This window comes from Myotis yumanensis, unplaced genomic scaffold, assembly GCF_028538775.1.
Source record: "Myotis yumanensis isolate MYYU_CA2020_CCGP unplaced genomic scaffold, mMyoYum1.0.hap1 SCAF_16, whole genome shotgun sequence".
Lineage (NCBI taxonomy): Eukaryota > Metazoa > Chordata > Mammalia > Chiroptera > Vespertilionidae > Myotis > Myotis yumanensis.
The window spans coordinates 16,023,942-16,046,698 of record NW_027223767.1 but is presented as its reverse complement, the minus strand read 5'-3'; the positions used below and the strand labels follow the sequence as shown (position 1 = coordinate 16,046,698).

The following is a 22,757-nucleotide window of genomic DNA, read 5'->3' as shown; positions in this document are numbered from 1 at the left end:
GCTTCTCTCGCTGCGAGGTTCGCTGCCGGTCCTGCGCTCCCCGCTCGGCCATGGAGCCGGCCCCCGATGCCGCGGAGGCGCGCGCGGTGCGCGAGGCGCTGGGCCGCTACGAGGCGGCGCTGGAGGGCGCGGTGCGCGCGCTGCACGAGGACATGCAGGGGCTGCAGCGCGGCGTGGAGCGGCGCGTGGCCGAGGCGCTGCGCCTGGCCGGCCCGCTGGCGCGCACCGTGGCGGAGCTGCAGCGCGACAACCAGCGGCTGCAGGCGCAGCTCGAGCGCTTGACGCGCCAGGTGGAGGCACTGGGTTTGGCGACCGGGCTGTCCCCCGCGCCCGGCACACCGGGCACGCCCAGCCCTCCGCCGGCGCCGGGCGTCCCGGACCACGCGCCCCGCCTGGGCTCCGCACGCTTCGCCAGCCACGCCACCTTCTCGATTTCAGGCCGCGGCCAGGTGAGCCTCGGGAAGCGCGGGCGCCGGGGAACCGGGGCTCCGCAGGTGCCGCTGCCGCCCCGAGTGCGAACGTCTGCTGGGCTGGGTTGGGCGGGCTGTGCCTCCACCGGCCGTGAGGACTTGGTGGTGGGAGACCGGCCCCACTTCGGGTTTGGAGAAAGCCGAGAAGCACTCTCTTGGCCGGCCTGCGACACTTGTCTCCGGCCCCCTCCCTTCTGGGGAGCCGGGCCTTGTTTGCCCTAAGTTTTGTCTCCCTCTCTCCGCTGTCCCATGACAATAAGGGCTTGGACGCTGAGGTCCCGCCCCTGCCCGGGGCCCCGCCCGCACGTTGGAATGGTCAGCATCCCCAACTCCCCCACCTCCATTCACGCGCCCCGGCGTTGCCGCTTCACTGAGGCCCCACGGTTCCGGTTATTGATTAACCAGATTGAGAACGCGAGCCCCGTTGTGGGGGAGGGGAGGACGCAATGTGGTCAGGTGCAGCCAAGCAGGCGTGTTTTGGAACTCGCACTGCAGGGGGCAAATCCCTTACCGTGAAGGGATAGATGGAGAAACCAGACGGGAGCAGCGTCTAGATTCCTGAGCTCAGGGACTGGCCGGAGGCCCACACCGAGTGGGGGTGGGGCGGAGGCCGTGTGGACCAGTCACTGCCCTGAGCACGGGGCTTGGGGAGGCCGGTGAGAATGTCTCCGTGGGGTGTGCAGGGACCCTCAGGCAAGATTTCCCCCTCTGCATAGACATGTGCTCTTGGGTTGGGTTCCCAGGGTCTGGGTGTGAATAGTCTGCACCTGCTGCCCCTCGGTCAGTCCATCAGGCACTCAGGTCTCCTGGGGGGCGGGGCTGCACCGCAGGGGGGAGGGGGTGGGGGATCAGATTAGCCCTTGCCCCTGGAGGTCCCACCCTGGGTGGGAGATAGCCCCAGATAGAGCAGTTCCAACAGTACAGGCAGCCAGAACAGATGTGCTCCAAACGCAGTCATCCCTTCCCATGCGTGTCCCAGGAAGGCTTTGAGCTGCAGGCTCAGGGCTTGCTTGCTGGTGGTGTGGATGGGGGTGCGGTGGGGGGCTGTGCAGCATCCTCCAGAAGGCTGAAAGGACGCTCTGGCCAGAGGGGAGCCTGGTGGCTATGAGAGTGGAGGGGCACGTTGCGAAGGCCCCCTGGATGCTGGGCACCGGACCTGGCTTTGTCCCTGGGCCATGAGAGGTCCTTACACACGTGCTGGTGGCAGAGTCCCTGGGTGTCCCAGTGATCCGTATGAAGTGTCTGGAAATATGGACACATTTAATTCTGTCCTATGAGCACGACACGCTACGTGTCCATAGTGTAGAGTCACCACAGTGAGCTCACATGTGCCTAGTGAGCTGTGTCATCCGCTGTTTCTGAGGGTTCATTGTAACATGCATGTGCTGCTTGTCTGCTGGTGGAAGCAGCTGCCCAAGTTTTAACAAAAATACTCCCAGAGCCATACATGTATGAATATGTATGTGTACATGCATACACATACATATGTGAGAGCATTCTCTCCAGTCATCCAACTCTTTCAGCAGGAGTTGGCCACGATCACCTGAGGTGAACGAGCCCTCTCGGTGGTGGGGATGGTGGGTGAGGGGCACTGGGCAGGGGAGGGACAGGTCCTCCTTGTATCTGACAGCTTCCTCAAGGATGGGTGGCGGGCTGGAGGGTGGCTGGAGACAGGCTAACTTAATTATGGTGGTCCAGGGAGAGAGGACAGTCATGGCTGGGGCAGTGGTGGGTGGATGGAGAGCTGGAGTTGCCTTGGAGAGGGATCGAAGAGGGAGAATCAGCAAGGTAGAGAGACTTTGGACGTTAGTAGAGAGGCAGAGGGAGGCGCTCTGCCTGGGGGACGGCTGGGTCACCGATCTGGTGGAGATGCTCGGTTCCCTTTGGGTTGTGCTGAGTGTGAGGGGCTGTGGGACACCCAGGGTGAAGCTGCCCCAGAGCAGGTAGAGGCCGGATCTGTTGCACTGAGAGTGGTCAAGGCCGCCAGTTAGGGAGATAGCAGGGCAGAGCTGATAGTTGAAGCCCTAGGGGTGGGGGTGGGGGGAAGTCTTCAGTTGTGCAGAAGGAGAAGGTGGGCAGGAGCCCTGGGCAGAGGCTCCACCTCCAGCGCTGTGCCTGTACCCACTGTTTGTCACGCTGTAGCTTGGCCACAGTGAACCCCAGCGAGGGGGGGGGGGGGCAGGCAGGCACAGGGCCTCCGGGCCACACAGCGCGCTGCAGCCCCTGCATATCCCTGTGTAATGGAGCTGCCAGGGAGTCAGGAGGCCCTGGAGAGCCCACCCTTAGACATGGAGAGAGGGGAGCCTTCTCCATTGTTGGGGGTCAGCAGGGAAGCTGCTGCAGCTGGGGGAAGAGGATGGAGACTCGGTTTGGGAGTAGGTTGTGGACGCCAGAGAGCCATGGGATGAGGTGGAACGGCAAGCATAGCTGAGTATGGGGTAGAAGGTAGCCAGGGTCTCCAGTGGGGTCAGGGGCTCTGCAGCCCCCTGAGCCTGGCTCCCTGGCCTGAGGCAGCTTTCCCCCACCTGACTAGGAGCACTGGTGCCCCCTTCTCTTGCAGCCCGCCTCTCAGAAGCCCCGACACAGGCTCCCAGCCAGTTTCTGGCAGTGAGGGGGGCTGTGTGGAGCCACCCACAGGCTCCCACTCCTGTGCTGTGACCGATGGTGTGTTCCTGGGCACTTGGTCATGAATAGGGAGTCAGGGTTCCAGGGCAAGACTGAGCAGGGTCATGGCTGGGTGCAGGGGCTGCTGCTTTTCTGGCCTCTCTCTCTCTCTCTCTCTCTCTCTCTCTCACACACACACACCCACCCCGTCGCTGTGTCTCTGTCCCAGGGGAGTCTGGGTGTGAGGGTCGTGTTCGCACACTTTGGCCAGTGGTGGCTGTGGTCAGGCGTGTGGAGGCTGTGCTGTGCTGTGCTGTGTGCCCATCTGTACAGCACTGAGACTGGGAGACCCGTTTGCATCCCGCTGTTTTAAAGTGGGGACTGTAGAGGTGGGAAGTGGGTCATATTCAGCATGTCAATGTGCCCTGAGCCCTGAGTACAAAACCCTGACCTTGCTAAGGACCTTGCTCATCAGGCTTACAGAGGTCTGATTGGAGCCAGGGAGTGAGGAGACAGAAGAGCAGCCAGGGAGGCTCCAGGACAGGGGAGAGGGCAGGTCAGTGGGGTAGGAGTCACCAGGGAGCACTCCATGTAGGAGGCCTGCGTCCCTGGAGCAGATGGAGCTGGTTTGGGGGCATTTGCTGAGGCCTTGAGGGCATCTCCTCCCAATTAGACCTCAGTTGCCTTGTATCTAAACCAGCGGGGCACTGTCCCAGCCCAGCTGGGCCTCTCGCACTGAGCAGGGTGGGTGATCATAACAGGGGCATCAGCCCAAACTGCTCACAAAAGTGTCTGTGGAGCCACAGCTGTGATCTGGTGGGTGAAGGGAGCTGGCTGGGGGCCTCGGTGGATGGTGGATGGCAGCGGCCGAGGCCAGGCTGGAGGCCAGGCCACAGTTGTTCCCTGGAAATGCCCTCTCGGCTGAGCTGGAGCCCCTGGGTCCTCATGGCCGAGGTGGTGGAGTCCCTTAGGAACCACTGCCAGGAGCGAGGTGTCAGGCCGATCATGAAAGAAACCAGACTCGCCTTATCTGCCTTCCTTTCCCAGACACACTGTGTGATAAGGGAGTTAAATGCTTTGGGGAGAAGTTTGAGTTGAGTCTTTAAAACCCTGGTGTGAAGGAGGAGGAGAGTGGGCAGCCGTGTTAACTGGCTTAGAATGGCGGTTCTGGCCGTCTGGGCTGTGCTGGACATACGCATGGGCTCATGCATGGGCTCCCGTGTCCACACATGGGCCTGTGTGGGATCACGCGGCACCGAGAGTAGCCTGAGATACTGTTCCTGCTCTCACAAAAGTGTTTAAAACGTCCCCAGTGAGAGACTCTGAAATCAGACTTATCGCATCCCTGCCTATGCCTCTAACATTCCCAGGCCCGGGCTCCCGCACAGGGAGCCTCCCCTTTTTTAAATAATCCTCACCCAAGGATATTTTTCCCATTGATTTTTTTTTTTTTTTTTTTTTAGAGAGAGAGTGGAGTGGAGGTCGGAGGGAGGGAGGGAGGGAGAGAGAGAGAAACATCAATGTGGGAGAGACACACGATTGGTTGCCTCTGCTCCGGCCCCTCTCGGCTCCTTGGCTTAAGACAGTGGTTCTCAACCTTCTGGCCCTTTAAATACAGTTCCTCATGTTGTGACCCCCAACCATAAAATTATTTCCTTTGCTACTTCATAACTGTAATGTTGCTACTATTATGAATCGTAATGTAAATATCTGATATGCAGGATGGTCTTAGGCGACCCCTGTGAAAGGGTCGTTCGACCGCCAAAGGGGTCGCGACCCACAGGTTGAGAACCGCTGGCTTAAGGGCTCAGGTCCTGCTAGGGTGCTTATACTCACACTTTTCCACCCCTTCGTCTGATGCCGATGGCTCTCCCTGCCCGAGGTCCTGGGAGACAGTTTGTCTTGAGTGTCCTCTCTGCCCTCCGAAGGCCAGAGCTCTGTGTTGGGGCAGGAGACACGAGTCCCAAACCTTAATTCTGCTGGACCTTCAGTCCAGGCTTGAAGTTAGGGGTGACCTTCTCCACCCTCGGCTTGAGCTGTGGGCAGAGCCCTTTCCCTGGGTGTGGAGTGGCTCCAGGCACAGGGATGGGGAGTTCGGGGCAGCTGCCGTGGGTCCTCCCAGCATGAGTTCACCCGACCCCTTTCCCTCCGCTTTGCTGAGACCCCTCGGCAGGAATCCGGCTGGTTCAGAACCACCTTCCTGTCTGGTTGTGACATCTGGTCCCTGGGGGCATCATGGGGTGTGGGCCTGCAACATGCAGGGGCAGGTGGCTATGGGGGTCCCCCCCAGGAGAGACCCACCTTCTTGGGAAAATGGTTTCATCATCAGCCTGTCCCTTCAAGCCCCTGCCTGGACCTGTGGAACCTGCTGGACCAGAGCAAGATGGATGGAGGCACATGGAGATAGGTGGGGGCTGGGGTTTAGGAGGGACTGGCTGTTTCTCCACCTCCTGCTGATCTGGCTTCCAGTTAGCAGTGGTGTGGCTCTAGGGGTGCCCTCCCCATGCTGGAATGCCAGGAGATGCACCCCCACCTTCTCTATTATTCCTTGGAGTAGGTGTGGCCCCTCCCCTTCTGTCCTCCTGAATCAGAAGTTGAGGGGTCACCTTCTCCCCAAGGCCAGGCTCTTGAGGCCTGTTTCTCACTTCCCCAGAGACCCCACCCTGCAGAGGGTCCCCTCACCTTCTGGAGCCTTTCTCTCAACCTATAAATGGCACCCTACCCCTTCCATCTGAAAGAACCCCTCAGACCCTTTTGCTCCTCTCCCCTCAGGCCTAAACTGACGGGTGTGGTCTCCATTTCTCCCCAGCGTCTCCCCCAGGCCATCTCCTGTGCCCTGCCCTCACCTCTGATTCAGTCCCTAACCGTCCCAGTGACCTCTTTTTTGCTAAACCCAATGGCTGCTTTTTAGATCTCATCTTGACCTTCTTTTCCTTGACCTCAGGTCACCTTTGGATGCCACCGACATGCCTGACTTCCCGATACATTTCCACCTGCCTTTCTCAACATTCTTCTGGTTTTCTTCCTACCTGCCTGCCTGCCTGTGCCTTCTCACTCTCAGATGTCTCTCTGCCCCCCAAATGTGGTGCCGCAGCCCTGGCCCCATCAGCCCCAGGCCAGCTCTCCCTCTGCTGTGCCCTGGATTTGAGACCCCTGCTTCTTCATTGTTTGTCCGAGTCCTTCCTCCTAAACTTCACGCTCAAATATCCAGCTACTTCCTGACCTCAACTCCCTGATGCCCCAGGGCACCTTACCCTATCATGTCCCAAACTGAAGTTCTTATGTCCCCACCAGCATCCCTTCCCTTCCCAGCCACATCACTCACACCGGAAGCCCGGGCTTGGAGCAGGAGTGGCGCCCTCTGTTCTCTCCACGTCCACGCACTCTCCCCAAAGCTCTGAGTCCTTCTTGCCCTTCGCTCTCCCGCTGTCCCATCACCCCTCCCCACGTCCCCACCTGGGACTAGTGAGGTGGCTGGCCATCTGGTTTCCCCTCCCATGCCACTCCCTTCCGGCTTCTGAAGGATGTCCCTGAAACACGGAGCTGATAACCTTCAGCTCTTTCTCACGTGTACATCCCCCTCCTGGGCCCTCATCTCCCGTCTGTAAAATGGGGCTGGTAGCACCCACCTGGGAGGGCAGGGCAAGCTGGTATAAGCAGCATGCCCGGGAAAAGGGCCTGACACTTGGTAGATCTCAAGTGGCACTTGCATAGCCTACTTCCATATTTCAAACAAATAAACAGACTCAAGGGGGGCATGACCTAACCCAGGTCACCTGGTGGTTGGCAGCCCAGCTGGGATGCCAGGCACTCCTGCTGGCTCTTGGTCTTGGCGCTCTCTCTGCACCCCTCCCCCACTGCTGCAGTGTGAAGCCAGTCAGGCCCCTGTGCTCTGGACCTCTGGGTGAATTTGTGCCCCTGTATCAATGCAAAGGCCGCAGCAGGAGGGCTCCAGTGCCCGTTGTGGGCCCAGAAGAAGCTTGCGTATGTCTCTGCATTTCAGCTGCTCCCACCCAGGCAGCCCGGCCAGCCTGCCCCGCTGGGATGAGCCGGAGCCACACTCTCCTGACCCCAGTCATCTGGTCCAGCCTGGAATGGGGTTGGGACCATCTTGCGCACTCCTTTGGAACCCTCTCCATCTTGACCTTTGTCCCTAGCATTTTGGGGTTCTGAGATGAGGCCAATGGAGGCGGCGTTTGCCTCACAGGATTCCGGGGCTCAACAGCTGGGGCTGGCTTTGCCCCAGTTTGCTGTGTGTCGTTGGCCTCTCATGGTATGTCCTGCGGGCTCCCTCTCTCACATATGGATGTTGTTTGCTCTGCCAGAATCAGGAGGGCTTTGGGGAGCGGTTTTGGGAGGGCGGCGGGCCCTGGCTAACTGGGCCTTTGCCGTGTCCGTGTCTCTCTAGAGTGTGGATCATCATGATGAAGCAAGCGAGTCGGAGATGAGAAGGTCCTCCAACCTGTGTGTCATCGAGAATGGGCACCAGCCAGGGGCAGGTAGGGGCCGGCTGCAGAGGATGGGTAGCTCTGGGGTCAGGGCCTTGGCAGCCATGCATCTGTGCCAGGTCCCCCCTTGGCTGGGTGGGGGGACTTGAGCATAATCCCTGACACATGGAGAGGCTGCCAGGAGAGCAGCCTCATCCAGAGAGAAGGAGATGTCAACACAGAGGGAAATGGGAGATCCTGGGAGGGGTGAGCTCTCCTGTTTCTGGAGGAATGCAAGCGGGGGCTGAGGGATTGTCCAGGCCCAAGCAGGGTAGAGAGTGGACGGACAGGCCATCTAGTGTTTATTGACCTGGCTGTGAGGGGCAGTTGGACCCAATGTCAGCTCTGGTTGGAGCAGTGAAAAATCCCATTAGAGGAGGTCAGGGAGGCTGAAGTGGTCAGGGAGGCCTTCTTGGAGGAGGTGGGGAGAAGGTTCAGGGAGCCTGATGCCCCAGTGGATGCCTGGCTGACACTACCACCTCCCTCTTGTCACATGTTGCAGGTCCAGGTGATGGACCCCCGGAGGCCACCCAGACCTTCCGGGCACCAGAGCCCCCCAAGCCTCGCCCTATGAGCCTCTCCTTGGGGCTGCCGCACCAGCCAGTCACGGCCGTCATGCGGGTCTCCGAGAGGTTCTCTGGAGAGACTTCAGCCACAGCTCTCTCGCCCACGTCTGCTGCCATCCTGGGGGGCCTCAGCTCGAGCCCCAGTGAGGCCACCACACCCTGGACTCTAAGTCCCAGTGGTAGGAGCAGGGGAGACCCCAACTCTGGTCTGGGAGGGTGGGCAGGGACTGGGGGTTGTTTAGCCACAGACTCAGAAAATCTGGGGTCAAGCCCCAGCTCCCCCGCCTGTCACGCCCTTCTTTAGCCCGTCCGCACCCTCCATCCTTCCCAGAATGCTCTCCCAGAGCGGCCATAAAGCAGCAGCGTCCTTGGCAGGTGATAACTGTGGCTTTTATTACAGGTCGAGGCTGTGGTTAGAAGGGAGCCTTTTGCCCTGCACACTTTGGCATAGTCCCCTCCTGGCCTGACTTGGGTCTGTGGTCAGGCCTCGGTGGTGGACAAGGGGTGGACCACATGGGCCTCCCCAGTGAGGGTTCGCTGGATGCATAGCACGGGAGGCCCTGGGCCCTGTGCTCTCAAAAGCAGGTGGGAACACTTTACAAGACCTTTCATGTCATTGCTCTATGTTCCCAACCTCCTTTCTTCACAACTGTTGGCTGAGGTGGGGCCCGCTTAGCTCAGGGGTCTTACGTGTCCACGGAGCGACGCTGGGTAAACAGTGCAGGGCCGGGTCAGATGAGGGAGGCAGGCGGGGGCTGGCCCTCCATGAGACCAGGGTTTGTTGTTTCTCTACCTCCCTTTGTCCTGCAGAGAAGAATTCTTCTCTCCCACGGTCCTTGGGCTCTGGCTATGGGGCAGTGACAGCAGGCAGGAGCAATGACAGGTGAGTTGGGGCCCGTGTTCCTGGTGGTGGTGGTGGTGGTGGGGGTCATTGCCCCCTTGGTGTCATCTGGGCTTGGCCTTGGACCCAGGGTGCCCAGGCCACCTGCAGGGAGCTCCCTGTGCTGACTCCAGGGGAAGGCACCCTCCTGGGCTTGTGGCCTTCAGAGAACTGAGGCAGCAGGGATGCGGGGTAGGATCAGAGCAGGGAAAGTGAGGCAGTGGTGTTAGGTGGAGAGTTTTGTTTAGAGAAATAGGGCTGCAGGCTGGTTTTTCTATGGACCCTTCAAGACAAGTCTGTTGAAAGGTGGGAGGGGTGTCTCCATTCCCCTGGAGGAAGGAGGGTAGAAGGATCTCCACTCTCCTCTTTATCCATCCAGCCTGGCCAGGGTCCCTCAGAGCCAGCTGCTGCCTGCCCCTGGCCTGGGAAGGTACCCGGAGAGGCCATAGGCTGTGGTACAGGCCTCCTCCTGCCTGCCCTGCGGGTGTCCCCGTGTTCCCCCAGGCCAGCTGGACTGTGATTGGAGATGGGGCTGGGGGACTGGCTTGGCTTTCCTTTTTCTTTTAATAATAAAAGAATTGTGACTTTCTGGCAAACTGTTCCAGGGGGAGGACAAAAGGGGGTCTTATCTAGTGGCGGTGGAGGAGGGGAATCTAGTTCTGGTGGGACCGGTTCTGGTCACACCTCCTGCCCGAAAGGGTGTCCCCTGCCTGCCTTGGGCATTGACACCCTCACCCAGTGAGGGGCCCTTCTCACTCCTGCTTCAGACAGCAGCTCAGTTTGGAAAACCTGCCTAACCGGTCAGGGCCTGGAGCAGGTGGCGCTTTCTTCCTCCGCCTGCCACCAAGCCCCCATTTCTGCCTCATCTCACACTCAGTGGGAGGAGGGGCCCGGGCCTGGGTGAGTGGGTGATGGCTGGTGATGGGAGCTAGTGATTGTGTGAGGTGGTGATGACTCGTGGTTCTCTCCTCAGCCCCCCTCTGGTGACGCCGCCCCAGTCGCCCCCATCCCCGCAGCCGCCAGCCACCACTCAGGCCCATCGCCGGGAGCTGGTGAGGTCGCAGACGCTGCCCCGGACCTCCAGTGCGCAGGCCCGGAAGGCTTTGTTTGAGAAGTGGGAGCAAGACACAGTGGGCAAGTACGGACACTAGTCCTCAGATCAGGCTGGGCCCCCAGAGTAGGCCCAGACCCCGCCTGGGCTCCACAAGGCACAGGCAGGACTGCTGGCCCTGAGCTGTTCCCTGGGGTCCTTCCCTAAGGTGTGACCTCTTGGGTGAGACACAAGGTCAGGGCCCGGCCACAGGTGGGCCGGGAGCCGGGCAAGGCCTGATGAGAGTCCTCCTCTCTGTCCAGTTCCCGGGGGGTGGGGTGGGGGGCGGGGGCCGGGCTGCCCTCACACCCAAGTTCCTTGTGAGTCGTAGTCCCTGTGGTTTCTGGGAGAGACCAGAAGGCCAGGAGGGCAGTCCATTGGGATTCCCAGCAGGAACTGGGAGGTGACACCCAGGACCCAAGCAGCCACCGGTCTGCCGTCTCGAACCCTCCCTTTAGAGACGGGACCCACCCTTGCACTTACCCGGCCCTCCTGTCAGTGCGGGGTGGTGACACCTGCTACTCGCAGGGGGCAGCCCCGGCCTGTGATGACCACAGGACCCCAGTGCTGGCTCCCGAGGCTCCGACTCTAGTGAGGGAGACAGACCCAGGGGGTGTCCCCAGGGCCCAGACAACCCCATCTCGGCTGTTAGCGGGTGTCCTTGGGGCCCAGAAGAGGAAACCATCCTTCTAGGTTAGGAAAGAGCCATCAGCACGGATGGCCTCAGAGGGAGGCTTAGAAGGAGGGGTTCCCAGGGGCACCTGGAGGCTGGAAGGGGGGATGGTCCTCCCAGATACCATCAAGGGCGGCTGTGTAGCTGGTACGCAGGGCTCACGCCTGGACACGGGGGTGAGGGAGGCTGTGTACTGACAGAGCGCCTCCCTGGGTGAGCAGAGCTGGTGGGGCCACCTTCCCGGCGAAGTGGGGTGGCTGGGGACTCCCCTGCTTCCAGTGGAAATGATGGCCCCCACGGCAGGCCTGCACTCTCTCCACAGGGGCAAAGGCGAGGCCCGGGCCAAGCTGAAGCGGTCCCAGAGCTTCGGGGTGGCCAGCGCCAGTAGCATCAAGCAGATCCTGCTCGAGTGGTGTCGCAACAAGACTCTCGGCTACCAGGTGAGCCCAGGTCCCACCCTGGCCCCTGGGCCCCCGGCCAGGGGCTTGACTAAGCATCATCCCTTGCTTTTGTTTTCCTGGCCAGGGTAATACCCTGGGGGGGGGGGGCAGGGTGGGGTGGGGGTAGGAGCTAGAGAAATTGTGCCTCCCCAGTCAGTCCCTAGCAGATCCCAGGAGTCCTGTGTCTGGACCCATGTAGATTGGTCTAGTGCAGTGATGGCGAACCTATGACACGCGTGTCAGAGGTGACACGCGAACTCATTTTTTTGGTTGATTTTTCTTTGTTAAATGGCATTTAAATATATAAAGTAAATATCAAATATATAAGTCTTTGTTTTACTATGGTTGCAAATATCAAAAAATTTCTATATGTGACATGGCACCAGAGTTAAGTTAGGGTTTTTCAAAATGCTGACACGCTGAGCTCAAAAGGTTCACCATCGCTGGTCTAGTGCCCCTTGTGGCGTGAGGTCCGGTGACTGTAGCTGGTGGCTGTGGCTGAGCTGAGTGGATGCTGGCCCTCGAGCAGGGGCTGGAGAACCTGCCCGTGGGATTGCGTTGGGCAGGGAGCGGAGGTGGGGCCACACCCCCTCACCTGCCGGCATGGCCCTCGCCTTGCTCGCAGCACGTGGACCTGCAGAACTTCTCCTCCAGCTGGAGTGACGGGATGGCCTTCTGCGCCCTAGTGCATTCTTTCTTCCCCGACGCCTTCGACTACAGCGCCCTGAGCCCCACGCAGCGGCAGAAGAACTTCGAGCTGGCCTTCACCATGGCCGAGTGAGTACATGGCAGTGCCACTGGCTCACAGCCTGGCCCAGTCCCGGAGCCCCGCCACTGCATGGGTGGAGCACAGGGGCCGGCAGAATACGGGGCAGCCCACGCAGAGCCGAGGACCTTGAGGCCTTCCAATCTGCTCTCCCCTGGATAGATGGGGAGGCTGAGTCCTGGAGGTGGGGATCTGCCTGGGCCCCCCAGCACTTGGTCTTGGAGCCGGGCTCTCTCCTTGGTGCATCTGCCCTTTTTGCTGGGTGGCTGGCCTCTGGCGGACAGTTGGGGAGACGGGCATGATGGGCAATGGAATGACGCTGGCAGAGCACTGAGACTGCCCTCGAGGGGCTGGTGGAAAGATGCAGCTGCCTGGGCGAGCCACAGCTGTGATTGCTCAGCAGGAAATTCAGTGATATCTGCCGGGGGGACATTTAAAAAACTTCTCCAATAAGTAGATGTTGCTTCCCTACACATTATTCTAGTGTCTCATAGAACACTGTCTACCTTCTCCCTACCCACTTACAGGGAGAAGGGGGGGCGGGGGGCAGCTCTGGGATCAGGAGGCGCTTGGGAAGCCAGTGGAGGTTTGGTTATTGTCGGAGGGCAGCCCCGCGTCAGGAGCAGGCGAAGCGGGATGCATCTGCCAGGGTTCTGCGGGGGTGCGTGCGCACTGGGTCAGCGAGGGACTCCTCACGAGGTGCGGGCGGGAGTGAGGGATGGGGCCAGGTGCCAGGCAGCGTCCTTGGCTAGTCAGCCTGAAGTGATGGGAACCGGGGAGCAGAGCCGTGCAGAGGGCTGGCTGAGAGGAGCTGCGCTTGGGGCAGTGGCTCTGACCAGCTCACAGTGACCTGGCCGGGCGGGAGCTGGGGGGATGGATCCTCTGCCCTCGCTCTCCTCCTGCCCTCCATGCCAGGGCTTCTTCCTGGCTGAGCACAGGCAGAGCGCAGGGCAGCCATTGCTGCCTCCATTGAGGCCCCAGAGCAGCACCAGGCACAGATGAGCGTGTTCAGGGCCGCCTGATGCTAAGCCTGGTGGCCTTAAGGGGAGGAAGCCCTCCCAAAGCGCGGTTTCCCGGAGGGAACATTCTCATTGCCTCCTGCCCAGCCGCCCAGCTGCCCACCTGCCTTTGTGCCGGTGGCTTAAGCCTTTGCTTTGTGGTCTGTGTCGAAGGCCCATGTCTAGGAGGTGCTCTCCTGTGCTTGTCGAGTTGGAGGAGCCCTCACCCCAAGGCCTCCTCACTCCATTCCCTGCCTACCCTTCCGGCCCCCGCACCCACCGGAGCCTGGCCAGGGAAGGAGTGGGAGCCAGCAGGTGACGGGACTTGCATTTGGACCCAAAGGGTTCGCCTCGAGCGGAGGCAGCGGCCCCTCTCCGAGCAGCAGCTCTTGCTCTGGGGGCCGAATGGAGACCTGGCTCCCTGCTCCTGGCCCGAGTTGTTGGAACATGAGTATTGCCCCTGTTGTGTTGTCTCGGATGACGCGCTTGGACTCTTGGCCCCCTCGGGGTCATAAGAACTCCTTGTATACTTTAAAAGCCTTCTCTTTCTTGGCTGCTTGGGATTAGCTGTCATCCTAATTGCAGAAACAGCTTCGGATGGAGTGTGTTATGCAACTGGATCCAGACCACGGTGAAGTAGAGCCAAGTGCATGAGGCTGGGGAGGGGTGCCTCCACAGGATGAGGCCCAGCTGCCTGAAGCCCAGCAACGGGACCGTCAGAAATCGGACTGTCAGAGTCTGCAGGGCCGGGTCTCTGGCGTGGGCGCCCCGGGACCCACCCCAGCTGGGTGAGGCCACACCCGGCTTACGGAGTTCTCCGTCAAGTCCAGGGGGCCAGGCTCATGCCCTGGCTGCCTTGGTTCCCCTCAGCCCTGGGCCTGTGGCAAGGAGAGGGAGGCCCTGGGCCATGGCGGGGGTGGCCCTGCACCCCGGCTCGCAGGGAGCACATCTTCCCTTGGCAGCCAGAGCCGGAGCGCTTGGTGGCTCTGCTTCCCCAGCATGAGGTTTGAGCGGGGAGCCTCCAGACTCCAAACAGATGTTTCTGCTGTCCCAGCCTGGGGAGCAGTGGCGGAGGCTGCTCCAGGCTTTGCCTCCCTCCTCCCCAGAGCAAACGGCGGGGGTAAGAAACTTGGCCCTGCCTCCCTGCAGCCCAGCCTGTTCCTGGCTGGGGACGGGAGGATGGTCTGCCAGGCCCCTGAAATGCATTCTTGCTTTTCTGCTGACTCGAGGGGGCCAGCATGTCTGTGTGGGGAGCTTGCTCAGAGTCTGGGAAGGTGCCTCCCCTCATGAGTCATCCAGGAGGTTATCTCGAAGGTACTTACTGCAGAGGGCTTGGGAGGTGGGCCTGGCTGTCCGAGGCGCTGGGGGGGACAGCAGCTTGGTCACCCCGTTTCCTGGCTGGTTAGAGGAGATGGCAAGAAAGCAGCGGCACCTGCTCGAAGATCCCATCTACCAGCGTCTTACCCCGTGTTCCTGAGGTCGGACACCCAAAGCCAAGCAGACGTGCGGGGCTGCTGGAGGCCGCCAAGAGCCGTGCAGGCAGTGGGACGGAGCTAAGAAAGGCCGTTGAGGAGCAGGCAGCGTGGGGGGAGAGGAGCCTGGGCTCTGAGGAAGTTACAGGCTTTGGAGAAGGGCAAAGAGGACAGGAATGGGGCCTCCCGACATTGGGTCCACCTCACATCAGGAAGGAAAAGTTTCCAGATCCTTCTGTGAGCAAGTTCCTTAAAAGCGCAGAGATGCATCCAGCTGGTGTGGCTCAGTGGCTGAGTGTCGACCTATGAACCACAAGGTCAAGGTTCGATTCCTGGTCAGGGCACATGCCCGGGTCGTGGGCGCGATCCCCCGTAGGGAGTGTGCAGGAGGCAGCCCATCGATGGTTCTCTCTCAGCATTGATCTTTCTATCTCTCTCTCCCTCTCCCTTCTCTGAAATCAATAAAAAAAATATATATTTAAAAAGCACAGAAATGCATCAGGGCCTGCAGAGTAAAAGTGACTTATGCTTCTCCCCCCCCTCACCCTCCCCCCCCCCAATAATTTACAGTCCCAGAGATTCCTCGTGGCCTAATCTGTGTGAACGGATGCGGTGTTGACAGCAAGATGAGCTCTTTCTGTCGGACAGGTGTTCAGGACTTGGAAAGCGGAGGGCCAGCCCCTTTTATGGGTACTTGACCCTCTGCACCCTTTCCCCCTCATCTCCCATGGAGCCAGACGTGCGGCCCGAGGCTCCCACTTGCCCTGCTCGGAATGTGCCCCGCTCTCGGGTTACTCGGAGCAGAAGGGGCTTCCAGGCTATTTGTAGTGTCCATGTGTCTCTGCCTAAAACCAGATAGGAGGCTGCAGCCCGAGCTCTGGCATCCTGGTCTTAGAGAAGCTTAAATAAGTAAAAATAACCCCTGCAGGCCCTCCCCCACCTCCCTCACGGGCCAGCCCTGCGGTGGCTGAAGACCACGATGGACTGGAGCAGGAGAAAGCCCTGCCATAAACCTCTTCTAACCCCGGCCGAGGTGGGGCTCGGTAAATGCATTTCACACGGCTGGTACCCAGATGTTATCCCTGGTTCTTGCTGTGCGGGGACATTGGGATGATTTGTATTTTCTCCTTTGGACTGTTCCATGTTGTTTACATTAGTTAAAACAAGTTTGTATCATTTATGCAAAATTTAAATTTTATTTAAAAGGCAGTTAAGGCCTCTAATATTTGAGGCCTTAAAATTAAACATGTTTTAAAATATATTTTATTGATTTTTTACAGAGAGGAAGGGAGAGGGATAGAAACATCGAGGGGAGAGAAACATCGATCAGCTGCCTCCTGCACGCCCCCTGCTGGGGATGTGCCCGCAACCAAGGTACATGCCCTTGATCGGAATCAAACCTGGGACCCTTCAGTCCGCAGGCCGACGCTCTATCCACTGAGCCAAACCAGTTAGGACGAGCCGTAAACATTTTTGTAAAAGTTGCCCATCATCACCTTTCTCATCTCCTGTCTCATAAACTGTGTCCTCAGCTTCGGGCAATCTCGTCATTACTATTGTGATGGGTCAGTTGGGGTGGGGGCCCGATGGATGTGGCCCAGTCCCCTCGTTGTTTGCTGGGGAAGCCAGCACCGTGCCCACCGCTTCCTGCCTGGGTAAGAGAGGGTATAGCCAATGGTGAGGCCTTAGCGCCAGTCCTGCCTGCCACCCTGATTTCAAAGACTCGCTGCCTGGGCAGGGATGTCATTGCTCTGAGGGTCAGTGCCACCTCTAGGATAGAAAAGAGACCAGCTCGCCCTCTCCGCACAGGTTGGACGACACCTGGGGTGTGCTAGCAGTTCTGGATGTGCTCCATGAGGGGACAAAAAATCAGAAAAGCTCAACAGACAGGGCCCAGTACCCTTTGGGAGCAGTGAAGGCACCACAATATTTAGTTTGCGGGAAAGACATGGATATGAAAATTGTCTTCCAACAGGGCTCCTTTGTGGGGGGAAAATTTTTAACCTGAGAATAGCCTGTGGGAACAATAGGTGTAAAGAGTCAAGAAGGGGAAGAGTGCCCAGCCAGTGTGGCTCAGTGGTTGAGCAGCGACCTATGACCCAGGAGGTCGCGGTTTGATTGTCCATCAGGGCACATGTCCAGGTTGCGGGCTCGATCCCCAGTGTGGGGCGTGCAGGAGGCAGCCAATCAGTGATTCTCTCTCATCATTGATATTTCTACCTCCCTCTCCCTTCCTCTCCGAAATCAGTAAAAATATATCTGAGGAAAAAAAGGGGGGAAAGAGTATGAGAAACTAAGGGAAACCTCTCATGGCAGTGCCACCTGTAGAGGGATCTGCACTGTCCTCCGAGGATTCCAGGGCCCCTTCCCTGGACCTGGCGGTGGGCGGGCCAGGCAGGGCCTTCAGAGGGACGGTTGGTGCTTCTGATGGGGGTGTTTGGAGGATGGTATTTCAGTTCTCATCCACGGCCGAGGTCCCGGGTTCTAATGCTGCCCACATTTAATAGGGGGCTGCTGAGGCCGCGCTGTTGGTGGTGATCATGCCCTGGGCACACAGGCGGAGTCCGCTCACACACACCCGAGGTCCTCTGGCAGCAGCCCCAGGAGGGAGGGAGGAGGGGAGGTGCTCTCCTGGGCTGCAGGTGAGGAGGAGGGCGCCAGATGCTACACGATAGCTCAGGAAGGTGAACTCAGGTCCCCGGAGAACCCTCAGGAGAACTCCGATTTTCAGACCTTGACCGTGGACAAAGCACCTTTGCATGCCTGCCCTTGTCAGAGCGCCGACTTTCCTGACACCGAGCCCTGTCTGGCCCGACCTGGGGAGCAAGGGTGCCCACTCATTGGGCCAAACCACTCGCCACCCCACAAAGCTGCTGGATTCTCTTACAGGCTGCCCGCTCCAAACCGAGGGGGGGAGGCGGCAATGGGATCTGGGACAGTTGTCTCCATTTCGCCTTGACATTTGGTTTCTGATAGGAGGCCTGGCGTCGGGCCAGCACCACGAAGCAGGGCCCTGTGCTAATGTCATGGGCCTTGTCTCTGGAGCACGCGAGCCCAGGGTCGGTGGGGACTAGTAGGAAGTGCTGCGTGAGCCACGGGAACGGGGTCACAGCTCTGGGGTACAAGGCACATGAAGACACACACAACCTCCCAAAAAGGAACAGGCCCGGGGGGAGACCACTGGGAGGGGGAGCAGAGGCAGGAGGGTGATTTTCTGCTGTTTCTTGAGCTCTTTCCATGTGCCAGACACTGTTCCATCTTGTTTGCATGGATTAGCTCACTAATCCTTACACCACCCTGTGAAGTGGCTGTTATTCCAGATGGGGAAACTGAGGCTCGGAGCATTTAAGCCTCTTGCCCCACGTCTGATGGCTAGAAAGGACAGAGGTGGGATGGGAACCCTGACAGCCGTGCACTTAGTGGTGTGGGTGAGAAAGACCGGGGACCCCTGGGACTGCAGAAGGGCACACAGATGTTGAAGGAAGGACACTGATGACTGGACCAAGTGCAGTTGTCTTTGCCCTTTTGGGTCTGCCTGGTGCCGCCGGGCCAGCCTCAGCCCCGGGGAGGCGTCGCTCGGCATCGCAGAGGATATCATTTAAAGACTCAGTGCTGAGGTGCGCAGTGCGACGTCCCTGATCTATGGGTTCTCACTGCCCTACCTCCATGGAGCCGAGGCCTTCAGCCGCCTCTCCGCTGGGATGGCGGAGGGAACAGCTTCCGTTACATCCAGCGAAAGGCGCCAGTTCCCACACGCATCTGTGCCAGTGGCCAAAATTAAACCAGTGTCTCCCATTGCACGAGGCACAGGGCCTGGGGGGAGGGGAGTCAAGGTGATTTTAGGCAATGTTTTAAACTTGGAGTGATAACCCATCAGTAGGTGGTAAACTCAATGCAGTGGCTCATAACCAGCATTAAAAAAAAAGAGGCGGGGGAGAAATAAAGATGAAATATAGAGAAAATATGGGTAGTAGGGTGTTTTTGTGAAATGTTATTTCCACATATATGTGTGTGCAGAATCATGATGAAAAATCTCTATCTAACCATGGATCACGGTAAGAAAAAGTTTAAAATCGCTGTTTCAGGAGGCACAGGGGTGAATTTGTTTTTACTTTATTCTTTCGACAGCAGGTCCTTGAATAATGTTTCATTCAACGTCGTTTGGTTATAACGTTGATGAGATGGTGTAAAGCAAGCATGTCAAACTCGCGGCCAGTGGGCCTCGCATGCAGCCCGTTGAGTTTGACATGCCTGGGTAGGGACTCTAGTTTATAGCAGTTAGCCTTTGGTAAAATTGGTTTCGTTGTACATCCTTTTGCTAAAGTTGCAGAGCCTATCTGCATGGTTAAATAAGGACGTTCCCTGCATTTATTTTTATAGTTTATGCTGATTTTCCATATACTACTGGGATACAGTGAATTTTTAAAGTTAAATTTAGTGAAATTTAATTTGACTGGAAATTGATGTAAGTCTACTTAAATGAAAATCTGAGTTGCGTGGGTGCTTCCCATATGTTGGAGTTTGGTAAACGCTGCGTTAGACGAAGTGACAGCACAGGTTCTCCTGAGGGCGTTGGAATTCTCTTCTGGGGGGGCGTGTGTTGGGGGTGGCGCTTGGGAGCCTCCAGCTCCAGGCTGAGTTCCCCTCTCCTGCGGGGCTGACCACCAGGTGCTGGCCCATGTCGAGGACCGAGGACCTGCGTTCTGATGGGGCTTCTGTGTTTTAGGAACCTGGCCAACTGCGAGCGCCTGATCGAGGTGGAGGATATGATGGTGATGGGCCGCAAGCCGGACCCCATGTGTGTCTTCACTTACGTCCAGTCGCTGTACAACCACCTGCGTCGCTTTGAATGAAGCCCCGTGGGCCTGGAGCACCGCATCGCAACCCCAGGAGGAGCCCACGGGGCGCTTACGCCCCCGGAGCCGGGGCAGGCGAGAAGCCGCGTCCTGGTGTGGGCGCTGCGTGCTCCGTGGTGTGTGACCGCGCCCGTCCGCCCAGCTGTGTTACTGATTAAAGCGCCCTGAGCCTGCTCCGACTGCGTTGATCACAGCCAGGGGCTTGAAGGAAAAGGGAAAATTACCAGAGAAAGAGAAATTGGTGCTAAGTAATTATCTTCCTTAAAAAAAAAAAAATGCTTGTCTGTAGATGCCCGAATGCTAAATCACAAGTTTCCCTCTGGTGAGTCTGATCCATTGGATTCACAGGGTTACATTGATTACCAAGTGTTTTTTTTTTTTTAATCAAAATACCCAGAGTTTTTTTACTTCCTCACACTATTGTAGTTTCCTTTCCTCCCTCCCTCCCTCTGGGCCAAGGCCAGGAAACAGAGGGGCCGTTTAATCAGCAGCCTGACAAAGAAGTCCGAAGTCTTGGGAAGAAAGAGTTTACTCACTCCCAGGTCCTGGGCTACAGATGACCTTCGAGTCACCTTGGCTCTCCGGGGGAGATGGGAGGGCTCTCGCCTGGTCCCAGAGGCTCCGGTCCTTCCCGGGAGGCCCCACAAGTGTTTGGCTAAGAATAGGCCGTCCTGCAGTTAACACTTTGGGGATGGACAGGCCCTTGGTGTAGAGAGGTAGTTTGTACTCACAGCTTTTTTTTAGAGGATTTGCTGCAGATATTTATAAAAAGTAACTCCATCTGTACCATTGACCGTTTGTACATAAAAGATGTGTCGAACTTCCCTTGGGGTTTGTTCTTTCTTTTGGGAGATGTGGGGCCCATGACTAGGCGGTTCTACTGACATGCCCCCTTTACTGTTTCCGTATCTGAATCACTCGCCGAAAGGTTGAAAGTCACATTTGCTCATCTCAGCCGTGGAAGGAGCATGGGCAGAGAGCGCCCCTTGTGGATCCGTGTTGGCTGACAAGCAGGGGTCCACCACAGTAGGTTCTGGGTGGACCCACCAGCGAAGGAAGCCCATCCAGGAATGCTGGGCTTATTTTCACAGCTGTTTGGTGGCAGGCTTTTTAAATTTAAGAAAAATATTTTTATTGATTTCAGAGAGGAAGGGAGAGGGAGAGAGAGAGAGAGAGAGAGAGAGAGAGAAGAGAGAGAGGAACATCAGTGATGAGAATCATTGATCAGCTGCCTCCTGCACAACTCCCACTGGGGATCGAGCCTGCAACCCGGGCATGTGCCCTGACCAGGAATGGAACCCTGAGCTCTTGGTTCATAGGTCAACGCACAACCACTGAGCCACACCGGCCGGGCCGTGGTAGGCTCTTAATAGAACATCTATTGATTCTTTAAAACCACAGCCATTAGCTTGCTCTTATTCAAGAACCATTTTCTACTTGGGTTGGGTTTTAACTTCTTTTTAAGGAACGAATATGTGTCTTTAGCTCAGACAATGGGCTCCAAACACCACACCTGTACGCCTGCTCAGAGTCACGTGGGTGTCTACTATGTTGTGTATTGGAACAGAGCTCTTTTGGGGTGGCAGGAGGATCAGGGCGGAGCTTGCCCTGTGGGTGAACCATGGCTCAGCAGTCTTGTTCAATCCTTTGGATGCTCCCACAATGGGGACCACTCCCTTTCCAGCTCTCATCTCCGGAGGCTCAAGAGGGCAATTCCTATTAGCGAAGACCCAGTGCCTGGTCCTGTCATGCTGAAGCTTAGGGTTTCAGGCCCAAAGCCAGTTTGGGAACACGAGGGTTCTATAAAAAGCCCGCGTATGTTACCGAGTACTCACACATGTTACATGCAGCTCTCCCGAATTGCAGACATGGCCTTGCACCTCCGCACATAAAGTGGAGCAGGTCCTGCCAGAATAAGGAACGATTTCTCTTAAACTTGAGGGATCGTGTCCCTCATGTCTCACAATCAGAATAATACAGACTTGATATTTTAAAAGTAGTTTCTGCAAGGTTGTTGTCTGTGGCCTTGGGGGAGGGCTCAGATTTGATGGGCTTTAAACTTGATTACCTCTAGGACAAAGCCTGCGGGGCGGGTTCCAAGCCACAGGGGAGAAGTGCAGGAAGGCCACATGATCTCAAGATGTTTGGAAACCACTGTATTAGCTCACAGTTACACGCAGGTTCCCATTGGTGAAATTCGATTTCAGGTTGCCTTCTACCATGGTATAAACGCTTTCACATCTTTCCCCCCCTCTCCTGAGAGAATCATTTCTCAGAGCTGCTTGTAAGATTCTTCTGCTTTTTCCAGATACATTTCTTCACCTGGATTTTGTTAAAACTTATTAAATCTGCCCAAATTGGCTTGTGTGTTTCCCTGCAGTGAACGTTTCACCAGAGCCAAGAGGGGTTTTAGCCTTTCTGACGGCTGATGGCTATTTCTCAAGGCAAGCGAGAGCTTAGAGGCGCTTTCTGAATGTGATACAGTGCACGCTGGTTAGTGGAGAACGCACAGGCCAGGTGCTTGGGGAACAATTTGTTAAAGCCAATGAGTTTTGCAAATGTGTTAGATGATGAAAAGCTCTCAGCTTTCCCAGTTGCAGTGGTCAGTGCGCGGTAACCGGAGGAGGCAGGCACGAAAGGCTATTTTCTGCCATCCCGGGTCTGTATGACTCCAGGCACAGGGGTGGCAGGCTAGAAATGCTGATTAAGTGGGGCCATTTCTCAAACGTGACAGGTGGCCAGCTCATGCTGATGAATTGATTCTGCTCGGTGAGATGGCCAACTGGTTTCCTCTTTTTCCCCGTCTCCTAGCTCTGCTCTCATATCTACACGATCGTTGATCATTGGCTTCTGCTGAGTGATAAATGCCTCTGGTATGATTATTATCCATCATCTCTCTTGATTTTAAGATTTGGTGTGGGCCTGCTTTTAGGGCCTTTGATCTCTTATCTCTTGGTTCTTGGACTTGCCTTGATGTCAAACAGCCCTCCTCTCGACACCCCACCTTCATGCCTTGGGCTGACTCAGGGCTGTCACGTAGGCACCCACACTCTCCGGCTGTTTCTTTCCAGGCTCCTTCATGGTCTCCTTTTCCTCTATCCATCACCCTTGTGCTTTCTACCTCTCACACTCTATGGTCTGTCTTCTACATCAGGGGTCCATAACCTAGGCCTGGTGTGGGCTTTGGGACTCTGGATGCCCAAGTCGAGTGTTTTACTCCCCACTTCCCCTCTAAAACGGGCTCCTTCTCCCGTGTCAGCCACCTCAGCAGATGGCAGCGTGGTCCCTGCCTGTTGTCCGTGCTAGACACCTGGGTGTTACCTTGCACCCGGGCACTGCGGCCTTCCTGCAAAGCAAACCCGCTTCCTTTCATGCATTGGGAGCTAGGCATCTGCAAAACCCTGACAATAGAGGGGTTTTAGAGGTGTTTCTTCTATTGAGCGCTGAAGCATCAG

General features: G+C 57.5%; 1 protein-coding gene across 2 annotated transcripts; it reads left to right on the top strand.

Moving 5' to 3' along the window:
• The first annotated feature begins 16 nt into the window (after window positions 1-16).
• On the top strand, window positions 17-20,126 carry SMTNL2 (smoothelin like 2). Of its 2 annotated transcripts, none has more exons than XM_070394309.1 (8): window positions 17-449; window positions 7,483-7,573; window positions 8,064-8,306; window positions 8,938-9,010; window positions 9,981-10,145; window positions 11,093-11,210; window positions 11,836-11,987; window positions 19,173-20,126. In XM_070394309.1, the coding sequence occupies exons 1-8, from the start codon at window positions 51-53 to the stop codon at window positions 19,297-19,299; spliced, it is 1,368 nt and encodes a 455-aa protein (XP_070250410.1). In that variant the 5' UTR covers window positions 17-50; the 3' UTR covers window positions 19,300-20,126. The 2 variants fall into 2 exon arrangements, with proteins under 2 accessions (XP_070250410.1, XP_070250411.1); XM_070394310.1 differs by lacking the exon at window positions 17-449 and adding an exon at window positions 5,344-5,481.
• Window positions 20,127-22,757: the final 2,631 nt, after the last annotated feature.